This window comes from Pelophylax lessonae, assembly GCF_965119305.1.
Source record: "Pelophylax lessonae genome assembly, chromosome: 6".
NCBI classification, from domain to species: Eukaryota; Metazoa; Chordata; class Amphibia; order Anura; family Ranidae; genus Pelophylax; species Pelophylax lessonae.
In genome coordinates this window covers 88877462-88890221 of record NC_138773.1, presented here as the reverse complement: position 1 = coordinate 88890221, position 12760 = coordinate 88877462, and the positions used below count along the sequence as shown (strand labels likewise).

At 43.3% G+C, this 12760-nt stretch overlaps 1 protein-coding gene across 1 annotated transcript in view; it reads right to left on the bottom strand.

Moving 5' to 3' along the window:
* INTS1 (integrator complex subunit 1) overlaps positions 1–12760 on the bottom strand; it is a 385650-nt gene that overhangs the window by 84058 nt on the left and 288832 nt on the right. Inside the window, exon 42 of the mRNA XM_082260644.1 lies at positions 6278–6405. Coding sequence (XP_082116770.1) covers positions 6278–6405 — 128 coding nt within the window. The remainder of the gene's footprint in view (positions 1–6277; positions 6406–12760) is intronic.

The following is a 12760-nucleotide window of genomic DNA, read 5'->3' as shown; positions in this document are numbered from 1 at the left end:
GTCAGCCTGGGGCCACAAGGATGACCGGAATTCCTTCTGCCTTGATCCTCCATAGAAGTCTCGGCAGAAGTTTGAGAGGTGAAAAGGCGTATATCAGATGGTACTGGCCCCAAGGAGTCACCAGTGTGTCTGAGGTGTCGGCTACAGGATCTCGAGACCTTGCCACGCATCTCTGCACCTTCCTGAAATGAGAGGCCAACAGGTCCACATAAAGAGACCACTCCCCGTGGTCCAAGGCCTGTTGAGGTAATCCGCCTGCCAATTTTCTACCCCCAGAATATGCATGGGAGAGAGAGCTGGAACGAAAAGTTCTGCCCATCTTAGAATTCCGGCTGCTTCTTAAGCCGCAATGACACTTTTTGTGTCCCTTTGGTGATTGACATATGCCACGGCCATGGCATTGCCCGACTGAATCCATATCGGACACCCCTGAAGACGAATCGTCCAATGGACCAGACAAAGTCTGATCGCCCGTAATTCCAGTACGTTGATAAGTAGTCTGGAAGAGTCCAGACCCCCTGAGCACAATCCGTGCCCAAAACACCTTCCCACCCAGACAGGCTGGCATCCGTGGTGACCACCGTCCAATACAGGGGAAGAAAGGATTTTCCCTGACGAAGAGCCGCACAGTGAAGCCACCAGATCAGAGACCCTCTCGTACCCCGACTCAGCATGATCAGATTATCTAGAGACTGTGTATTCTTGCCCCACTTGGCAAGAATCTCTTCTCTGCAGAGCAACAATACTAAGAAGGTCCGGTATTGCCTGCCAAAAGTGATATGCCTCCATTCCTAAATACATATATATATATATATATATATTAGGCTTGTGACGGTATCAGATTTTCATGCTGCGATTAATTGATTAAGGTTTTGCCACGGTATACGGTATTATCACGGTATTCTATTATTAAATTTAAATTATTAAATTTCTACCTCACTTCAATTTCATTGCTGAATTTAGGGGCTTTGGTTCACTTATGCACATTATTATATAGTCAGTCAGTACAGACTCTGTGAACCAGGCCTAAAATAGGTCATCAAGCAGTGTCTGGCCTAACTGGTGATAACTGGTCCTGGCGCTCGGCTCCGATCCGATGGCCTGGTCATTAAGAGGGCAAATCCTTGTGGTCAAGAAGTGGTTAAACCTGAAGGAGGTGTTGTTTATAAATTACTTTACTATTGCTTTAGGCCTGGTTCACATGTATGCGGGTTGGTGGTTCACATGTATGCGGGTTGGCGGTTCACATGTATGCGGGTTGGCGGCCCACATTTGCACAGGCATAGCAGCCCATTGATTTGAACGAACTGCTATGCCCTCATTTTCCGCAGAAAAAAGGTGCAGCAATGGCAGGTAAGTCGCATGGTGCAAAAAAAGGATGGATTTCATGGCCACTGCATTTTTTTAAATTCTGCATGCACCTTTTTTCAGCTGAAAACGCAGGCATAGCAGCTCAGGCCCATTCACATCAATGGGCTGCTATGCCTGTGCAAATGTGGGCCCCCAACCCGCATACATGTGAACAGGGCCTAAAGCAATAGTAAAGTCATTAATTGGTTAAACCTGCAGGAGGACCGGTGTTTTTATCTATTAATGACTTTACTATTGCTTTAGGCCTGGTTCACATGTATGCGGGTTGGGGGCCCACATTTGCACAGGCATAGCAGCCCATTGATGTGAATGGGCCTGAGCTGCTATGCCTGCGTTTTCAGCTGAAAAAAGGTGCATGCAGAATTTAAAAAAATGCAGTGGCCATGAAATCCATCCTTCTTTTGCACCATGCGACTTACCTGCCGTTGCTGCACACGCAAACTGTTTTTAAATGCCGTGCCCACGTATACAAAAAATGCAGAAAGCTTGCCAGAGCAGGAACTGCAGGTTAGTCGCATGGTGCAAAAGCAGGATGGATTTCAAGGCCATTGAATTTTAAAAAAATGCTGCATGCACCTTTTTTCTGCGGAAAATGAGGGCATAGCAGCCCGTTCAAATCAATGGGCTGCTATGCCTGTGCAAATGTGGGCCGCCAACCCGCATACATGTGAACCACCAACCCGCATACATGTGAACCAGGCCTAAAGCAATAGTAAAGTCATTAATAGATAAAAACACTGGTCCTCCTGCAGGTTTAACCACTTCTGGATCGCAAGGATTTGCCCCTTTAAAGACCAGGCCATCGGATCAGAGCGCCAGGACCAGTCATCACCAGGTAGGCCAGACACTGCTTGATGGCTATATAATAATGTAATGTGGGCTGCTATGCGTGTGTGTGTAATATATATATTAGAGCTGCACGATTCTGGCCAAAATGAGAATCACGATTTTTTAGCTTGGAATAAAGATCACGATTCTCTGTGTAACAAAAAAAAAAAATTGGGATAACTTTACTGTTACGTTTTTTTTTTTTTTATTATTCATTAAAGTCTATTAATTGCGTTTGAAAGACTGCTGCGCAAATACAGTGTGACATAAAATATTACAACATTTGCCATTTTTTTCTGTAGGGTCTCTGCTAAAAAAATATATAAAATGTTTGGGGGTTCTAAGTACTTTTCTAGCAAAAAAAAAAACTGATTTTAACTTGCAAGCAACAAGTGTCAGAAAAAGGTCCAGTCTTTAAGAGGTTAAACTTCCTTTCTCCCTGGCAGAGGGGAGGAAAAAATACAATGTAATCATTTTTGTTTATAGTTACTGGGAGACACTGAAAGGCATTAGCTGTGTGAGTGAATGAGTCATCCAGCTCACTGAAATGTATCAATTCACAAGTCAGACCCAGGAGCAGAGAAACTCTGTATTTTAAAAATGCCACAATAACAATACCGTGGCTATGCAATACCGCGATATATCGAATTACCGAAAACCGGCATATGTCTAATATATATATATATATATACACAAAGGAGAGAGTTGCCCTGGGACTTTAGATGAGGCGAACACAAGTGGCCAAAAGATGAAAAGTAAATATAGTATCAATTTAATTGGAAGGTAGAAAGAATCATCATATAAATAAAATACATAAACATATACCAGATCAGTCAATGGTATAGGCACGATGTTGTACATGCCTAAAAATTGTAGTTATATTGTTGCATAGTTGTGAATAAGCATCTTAATAACTTGACGCGTTTCGTGAGCAAACTGCTTACTGCTTCAGAGGTAGATGCGCATATGCATGTCTGTAAAAACATATATACAAAAATGGTATAACAATCTGAAGGATGCTTGATGATAATTTCATAAGGTATAAACCCCATAAAGGATCCTAAATCGGGACCCATACATACAGGTTGGCTGAGCCTGGATAGCAGAACGTCATTTCTATCCGGCGGCGGCATGAATGCCTGGTTCGGGAATGCCTGCTCTTCTCTGCAGAGGTCTAGTGTGGAACTGTGCAAACTGAACTGCCTCAAAAGGTAGACATCATCAGGCCCAGCACCCGCGTGCAAGTCCTGAGAGACAACCCGACTGCTGGACAACAGAAGTCGAATAGCATCCTACACTTTCTGGAACAGCGGAAGAAAACACCCTAGCTGAAGCCGAGTCCAGAAACAGACCACGATAGTCCAAATTGGTGGACGGAACCAGAGCAGACTTCTGGAAGTTTTAAGTCCAACCAATCTCCAGCAGAGTCTGCACAGTGATGTCCAGGTTGTCCTGTATAGCAGTTGGAGACTCTGTTCGCAGAAGATGATCGTCCAGGTACCCCAGCATCGCAATCCCCCGCTGTCGCAACAATGCTAGCACCAGGGCAATCACTTTTGTGAACACCCAAGGAGCTGAAGCAAGACCAAAGGGTAATGCCATAAATTGAGCATGCTCCTCACTCACGGCAAGCAGAGGAAATGCTGAAGACCAACATATAAGGAATATGAAGTAAGCGTCCTTGATATGGGGATGCCACTACTGTACGAATGGACCCCATTTGGAACTTCTGAACCCACACAAGCAGTTCAAGGCCTCAATGTCCAGGATTGGACATACCTTGCCTTCCTTCCAGGGAACTGTAAACCGATTTGACTAGAAACCTTGAAAACATTCCGAATTGGGAATGGAACAATTACCCCTTGCAGTAGAAAGACTTGCACAGCCCCGAAGAGACCTCGCAGGCGGTCTGGGGACATTGACTGGGGAGATTGGAAGGAAAGAACCTCGCTGGAGGATAAGACCAAAACCCGATCTTGTAGCCGGACCGGATCAGCTCGTGAACCCACCTGTCTTGAATCAGGAAGGTCCATGGGTCCGAAAAGAAGCAATGACATCCCCCCGCCTCAGACACCAGGCAGGGTGTTCCTTCGGGTAGAAGAGGGCTTTTCTGCAGGTTTGGCAGAACCCACTCTCTGTGACGAGACTCCTCGTCCTTGGCAGCCTGTGGAAGAAAAGTATTCTTCCCCCTGTAAGACCCTTAAGGATATCATCCAGGAAGATCCAAACAGGCGATTCCTCAAAAAGGGCAGAACAGATAAGGCTGTCTTGGAAGACTGGTCCGCAGATCAGCATTTCAGCCATATCAGCCCCTGAAGGACCACTGCTGTCACGGACAGCCTAGAAGCAAAGGGAGCCGCATCCAGAGAGGCACCACAGACAAAACTGCAACCCCTAGACCGACTGGTAAGCCAGCTCGCAAGGACAGGAGGAAGCTGTTCCCCTTCCAGATCCTGGCGCAAACGCTTTGCCCACTCTGTTGAAGTCTGGGACACCAATGCTATGGTGAACACCAGCACAAGACCGAACCGGCCACAGGAAACATGTAGCGGCCAAAGTCTTGGCTCTCTTGTCATAGGGGTCTTTAAAAGCCGGAGACTCCTCCACCGGAATTAAAGTGGAGTTATTCGGCCTGAAACCCTGAGAATCCCCTACAGGTGAGACTGTCCACTTTTTTAAACAGGGACTCTTCAAAGAGATACCGTCTAGTAAAAACTCTTCGGTACCGATATAATGAGTTAAGGTCACTGACTTTTGTCAAGTAGGTAGAAAAGGGGGACACCTTTTGCCTCTTTTGGGGAGCTGCGGGTACCAAAGGAGACTGGCAACTCCGACGCAGCAGCTGAATCCTCCAATCTTAAAGTTGCCCACCCTGATACAATCAGTGCACCCACCAGCACCGTTGCACCCGGACGCAGGCCCATTAGGGTCGCAACATACTAAGCTCACACTGAAACATAATTATAATGATTGTTGCATAGACAGAAAACAGGCAGGTGAGGGTCACCGATTGCGATCCCGCAAGGGGACGCTGACCCAGGGCCCACAAATGGACCACCTACTGGAACCCGCGGAAAAAAAAGGGGGGGGGGTCGCCAACCGAGCCCCTTCATAGAGACCCGCATGAAATTAAATGGCCCCCTTAAAGCGGGCCGCCCGCCATGACAGGGATGCGCAGGCAAGGTATCCATATACTTGGAGTGATAGCAGCAGTTCCACACAAACATATACAGTTTATTATACATCACATTATATTTATTCACTTTTCGTTGATAATATAACAGCACATGAGTTCATTTCAAACTCATTTAGTAACATATTACACCTTAGATATGGGTGTAACATGTTACGAAAGGTAAACTTATCCTTTAACAAACAAAAAGCTAAATACACAGAATAAAATACGGGAGTTGTGTTACCACCCATGGGATTTTTATCTCTGCCCATCTGGTTCTGACATTTACACAATTTCTATGCTGCAGTTAACATTTATGTGTTCCCTTTCCTCATTCCAGCCTGTGACTGGACAGTCAAAGGAGAAGCAGCACACTGATGAGCCAAGCTCTTTGTCACTCTGATCCTTTTTCCTATCAGCATGCTAGCTGTACTACAGCACAACTGGCTGAGTCTTTGTATTGCTTCTCCCAGCCGCTGGGTGAGCTCTGCATTACAAGAACTATAAGACCAGGTCATATTTACTTACTTACACTGTTTGAACTAAAAAAAATTAGGGATTTACAAATTAATCATTTTAAATCTACCTCAAGTCAAGCTTTAAAGACTCTTTTCACACAAATGACAGTCTATAATGAAAGGAGTAAGTGACACTGTACCCAATGAACTCTCAGGTCTTTGTAACAAACCAAACCGTGTGAATTCTATGACTCTTTCTATACCAAGGGGTTTCATTTATTAAAAAAATACATAAATAAAACAAAATGATATAGCACACTGCAGTTTTTTGTGAACCACGGACTTTGACATTTCTGCTGCAAGCTTTGACATAAAATGGCTCACAGTAAAAGTAATTACATATGCAACCAGGACACTATAGAGGTTTAGTATTGAAATCACTTACTGTAGTGGATCAGAGTGCTTCTGTAGGAAGGACACAGCTGCCTGAGCGTCACACGTGATGTACTTGTGGATGAACTGCACAAATTTACTGATGAAGGCAGCCAGCTGCCTGGAATACTTTCTGTAATTCTAAACACAAGCAGAATAGCAGTTAGGCTAAGATGACCTACAGCACTAAATGTATCAATACATTTGTTTCAGTGCTTTCAAGCTGTCCAAGATACAACTGTGCTACAGAATTTATTTTAAGTTCTTTAAATGTTTTAAAGTTTAAAAAACATCTAATTTAACTCTATGCACATGTGGCATAGTGAAATATGTTGCCTTGTTTAGATATGCAGACATGCTGCATTTTAACTTTATGAGCGAGCCTAATAGTATCTCAAACTATACACTGCTCTGGGGTAACCCATCCCTCATGCACCTTACATTGATTCCGAATCCCGTAGTGTGGGCAAGATTTGGTATTACTACCCATAATCATATATTCAGGAATGGTTCCCTACTGACTTTCGACCAGCTGAAGCTAGAACTTCATCTCCCCAACCGAATGTTTTTTAAATACCCGCAACTGCACCATGCGGTTAGGGCACAATTCCCCAATTGTGTTACTCTGGAATCACATTCAGTTCAGAGTGCTTCTTGATTTTAAAAATGCAGACAGGACACTTTCCTGTCTCTATCTCAGGATTTCTGGGAAGGAAAGAACTAAGGTGACTAAATTGTGTCCTATTTGGCAAAATGATATTCCAGGCCTTGATGCCGAAAATCGAAGGGAGGATACACAGCAATTTCTTCCAATGATGATTTCAGCTAGGGATAGGTTTGTTTAATTTAGGTTCTTGCACCATGCATAACATACTCTGTAGCAACTAGGCTTGTGACGGTATCAGATTTTCATGCTGCGATTAATTGATTAAGGTTTTGCCACGGTATACGGTATTATCACGGTATTCTATTATTAAATTTAAATTATTAAATTTCCACCTCACTTCAATTTCATTGCTGAATTTAGGGGCTTTGGTTCACTTATGCACATTATTATATAGTCAGTCAGTACAGACTCTGTGAACCAGGCCTAAAATAGGTCATCAAGCAGTGTCTGGCCTAACTGGTGATAACTGGTTCTGGCGCTCGGCTCCGATCCGATGGCCTGGTCATTAAGAGGGCAAATCCTTGTGGTCAAGAAGTGGTTAAACCTGAAGGAGGTGTTGTTTATAAATTACTTTACTATTGCTTTAGGCCTGGTTCACATGTATGCGGGTTGGTGGTTCACATTTGCACAGGCATAGCAGCCCATTGATTTGAATGGGCTGCTATGCCCTCATTTTCCGCAGAAAAAAGGTGCATGCAGCATTTTTTTAAAATTCAGTGGCCTTGAAATCCATCCTGCTTTTGCACCATGCGACTAACCTGCAGTTCCTGCTCTGGCAAGCTTTCTGCATTTTTTGTATACGTGGGCACGGCATTTAAAAATAAACAGTTTGCGTGTGCAGCAACGGCAGGTAAGTCGCATGGTGCAAAAGAAGGATGGATTTCATGGCCACTGCATTTTTTTAAATTCTGCATGCACCTTTTTTCAGCTGAAAACGCAGGCATAGCAGCTCAAGCCCATTCACATCAATGGGCTGCTATGCCTGTGCAAATGTGGGCCCCCAACCCGCATACATGTGAACCAGGCCTAAAGCAATAGTAAAGTCATTAATTGGTTAAACCTGCAGGAGGACCGGTGTTTTTATCTATTAATGACTTTACTATTGCTTTAGGCCTGGTTCACATGTATGCGGGTTGGGGGCCCACATTTGCACAGGCATAGCAGCCCATTGATGTGAATGGGCTTGAGCTGCTATGCCTGCGTTTTCAGCTGAAAAAAGGTGCATGCAGAATTTAAAAAAATGCAGTGGCCATGAAATCCATCCTTCTTTTGCACCATGCGACTTACCTGCCGTTGCTGCACACGCAAACTGTTTATTTTTAAATGCCGTGCCCACGTATACAAAAAATGCAGAAAGCTTGCCAGAGCAGGAACTGCAGGTTAGTCGCATGGTGCAAAAGCAGGATGGATTTCAAGGCCACTGAATTTAAAAAAAATGCTGCATGCACCTTTTTTCTGCGGAAAATGAGGGCATAGCAGCCCGTTCAAATCAATGGGCTGCTATGCCTGTGCAAATGTGGGCCGCCAACCCGCATACATGTGAACCGCCAACCCGCATACATGTGAACCACCAACCCGCATACATGTGAACCAGGCCTAAAGCAATAGTAAAGTCATTAATAGATAAAAACACCGGTCCTCCTGCAGGTTTAACCACTTCTGGATCGCAAGGATTTGCCCCTTTAAAGACCAGGCCATCGGATCAGAGCGCCAGGACCAGTCATCACCAGGTAGGCCAGACACTGCTTGATGGCTATATAATAATGTAATGTGGGCTGCTAGGCGTGTGTGTGTGTATATATATATTTATTAGAGCTGCACGATTCTGGCCAAAATGAGAATCACGATTTTTTAGCTTGGAATAAAGATCACGATTCTCTCACGATTCTCTGTGTAACAAAAAAAAAAAAAATTGGGATAACTTTACTGTTACGTTTTTTTTTTTTTTTTTATTCATTAAAGTCTAATCATTGCGTTTGAAAGACTGCTGCGCAAATACAGTGTGACATAAAATATTACAACAATCGCCATTTTATTCTGTAGGGTCTCTGCTAAAAAAATATATAAAATGTTTGGGGGTTCTAAGTACTTTTCTAGCAAAAAAAAAACTGATTTTAACTTGCAAACAGCAAGTGTCAGAAAAAGATCCAGTCTTTAAGAGGTTAAACTTCCTTTCTCCCTGGCAGAGGGAAGGAAAAGATACAAATGTAATCATTTTTGTTTATAGTTAGGAGACTTAATGCTGAAAGGTGTTAGCTGAGTGAGTGAATGAGTCATCCAGCTCACTGAAATGTATCAATTCACAAGTCAGGCAGACTTGACAGAGAAACTCGGTATTTTAAAAATGCCACAATAACAATACCGTGGCTATGCAATACCGCGATATATCGAATTACCGAAAACCGGCATATGTCTAGTAGCAACTATCCATTATTTACCCCACAGTTGACGAGCATTGTCCTAGGTGTGAGACAAAGGTAGACACCTTCATACAGTGCCTTGCGAAAGTATTCGGCCCCCTTGAACTTTTCGACCTTTTGCCACATTTCAGGCTTCAAAGATATAAAACTGTAATTTTTTGTGAAGAATCAACAACAAGTGGGACACAATCATGAAGTGGAACGAAATTTATTGGATATTTCAAACTTTGTTAACAAATAAAAAAACTGAAAAATTGGGCGTGCAAAATTATTCAGCCCCTTTACTTTCAGTGCAGCAAACTCTCTCCAGAAGTTCGGTGAGGATCTCTGAATGATCCAATGCTGACTTAAATGACTAATGATGATAAATAGAATCCACCTGTGTGTAATCAAGTCTCCGTATAAATGCACCTGCACTGTGATCGTCTCAGAGATCAGTTTAAAGCGCAGGGAGCATCATGAAGAACAAGGAACACACCAGGCAGGTCCGAGATACTGTTGTGGAGAAGTTTAAAGCCGGATTTGGATACAAAAAGATTTCCCAAGCTTTAAACATCCCAAGGAGCACTGTGAAAGCAATAATATTGAAATGAAAGCAGTATCAGACCACTGCAAATCTACGAAGACCTGGCCGTCCCTCTAAACTTTCAGCTTATACAAGGAGAAGACTGATCAGAGATGCAGCCAAGAGGCCCATGATCACTCTGGATGAACCGCAGAGATCTACAGCTGAGGTGGGAGACTCTGTCCATAGGACAACAATCAGTCGTATACTGCACAAATCTGGCCTTTATGGAAGAGTGGCAAGAAGAAAGCCATTTCTTAAAGATATCCATAAAAAGTGTTGTTTAAAGTTTGCCACAAGCCACCTGGGAGACACACCAAACATGTGGAAGAAGGTGCTCTGGTCAGATGAAACCAAAATCGAACTTTTTGGCAACAATGCAAAACGTTATGTTTGGCGTAAAAGCAACACAGCTCATCACCCTGAACACACCATCCCCACTGTCAAACATGGTGGTGGCAGCATCATGGTTTGGGCCTGCTTTTCTTCAGCAGGGACAGGGAAGATGGTTAAAATTGATGGGAAGATGGATGGAGCCAAATAGAGGACCATTCTGGAAGAAAACCTGATGGAGTCTGCAAAAGACCTGAGACTGGGACGGAGATTTGTCTTCCAACAAGACAATGATCCAAAACATAAAGCAAAATCTACAATGGAATGGTTCACAAATAAACATATCCAGGTGTTAGAATGGCCAAGTCAAAGTCCAGACCTGAATCCAATTGAGAATCTGTGGAAAGAACTGAAAACTGCTGTTCACAAATGCTCTCCATCCAACCTCACTGAGCTCGAGCTGTTTTGCAAGGAGGAATGGGCAAAAATTTCAGTCTCTCGCTATGCAAAACTGATAGAGACATACCCCAAGCGACTTACAGCTTTAATCGCAGCAAAAGGTGGCGCCACAAAGTATAAACTTAAGGGGGCTGAATAATTTTGCATGCCCAATTTTTCAGTGTTTTATTTGTTAAAAAACTTCGAAATATCCAATAAATTCCATTCCATTTCATGATTGTGTCCCACTTGTTGTTGATTCTTCACAAAAAATTACAGTTTTATATCTTTATGTTTGAAGCCTGAAATGTGGCAAAAGGTTGAAAAGTTCAAGGGGGCCGAATACTTTCGCAAAGGCACTGTACATATGGTTTGGTCCTTTCCTTCAAACCTATTGGCAGGAGGAGGTGGAGGACCTTGGAGCGTTTTTAAATCAGCGAGTTCCTTGGGATCTGGCTTTTCTCCGGTTGGGTGCGAGTATTCAGCTGGAAGTCCCTTTCCACCAACGTTGCTTCCTTTTCTATGCAACGTTTTATGCATGGAAGCTCATTCTAGTCAAATGGAAGTCATCTGCAGTGCCCACAGTACAGCAGTAGAGAGCGTTGCTGAACCAGGTGCTTCCGCTATATAAATTAACATATATGGGCTGTAATTGACTGAAGAAATTCAAAAAAATCTGGGGTGCATGGGTGGAGGCAAGAGGACTGTTTTTGTGATATTCTCCGCTTGTCTTTTTTTTCCCCTTTTGTTTTCCCCCCTCTCCCCCTCCTCCTTCCTTTTCCTTCTTTTTTCCTCTCCTCCCGTCACACTGGTTCCTGCTCTTTTGTTTACCCTACTTGCCACTTTTTTTTTTTTTTTTTTTAAAAAAGAAGCATTTATGGTTTGAATACTTTGAGTTTGGACTGTATGTTAGAGGAGGTAAACTGCCTCCCCTTTGGGATTGTTCCTAAAAATTAAATATGGTATTGCTATGTGTGGGTTGCTCTCATATGATTTAGAAACCCTATTAGTGTTGTGCTATTTTGATCTGTACCGATTTTGTACCAACTTTGATTTGATTTTGTATTGTTTTTAGTTTTTCTGTTTTACACCAAATAAAATGCATCTGTTAATAAAGAAAAAGGCACATTTTAATGCAACACACGTACTTGTCTAGTGTGAACAAGGCATCCTTGCCTTATGAGGAGTTTATGTGTTAGCAACTGTAAATAGATACAGTATCTCACAAAAGTGAGCACACTCCTCACATTTTTGTAAATATTTTATTATATCTTTTCATGTGACAACACTGAAGAAATTACACTTTGCTACAATGTATTATAGTGAGTGTGTAAAGCTTGTATAATAGTGTAAATTTTCTGTCCCCTCAAAATAACTCAAAACACAGCCATTAATGTCTAAACAGCTGGCAAAAAGTGAGTACACCCCTGAGTGAAAATGCCCAAATTTGGCCCAAAGGGTCAATATTCTGTGTGACCACCATTATTTTCCAGCACTGCCCTAACCCTCTTGGGCATGGAGTTCACCAGAACTTCACAGGTTGCCTCTGGAGTCCTCTTTTACTCCTCCATTATGACATCACTGAGCTGGTGGATGTTAGAGACGTTGCGCTCCTCCACCTTCCATATGCCCCACAGATGCTCAATAGGGTTTAGGTCTGGAGACATGGTTGGCTAGTCCATCACCTTTACCCTCAGCTTCTTAAGCAAGAAAGTGATCGTCTTGGAGGTGTGTTTGGGGTTGTTATGTTGGAATACTGCCCTGCGGCCCAGTCTCCAAGCAAATTCAACGAATTGTAGCTCCCCAGTGCCGGCAGCACTCATGCAGCCCCAGACCATGGCAGTCCCACCACCATGCTTGACTGTAGGCAAGACACACTGGTCTTTGTACTACTAACCTGGTTGCTGCCACACACGCTTGACACCATCTGAACCAAATACGTTTATCATGGTCTCCTCAGACCACAGGGCATGGTTCCAGTAATCCATATCCTTAGTCTGCTTGTCTTCAGCAAACTGTTTGCTGGCTTTCTTGTGCATTATCTTTAGAAGTGGCTTCCTCCTGGGACGACAG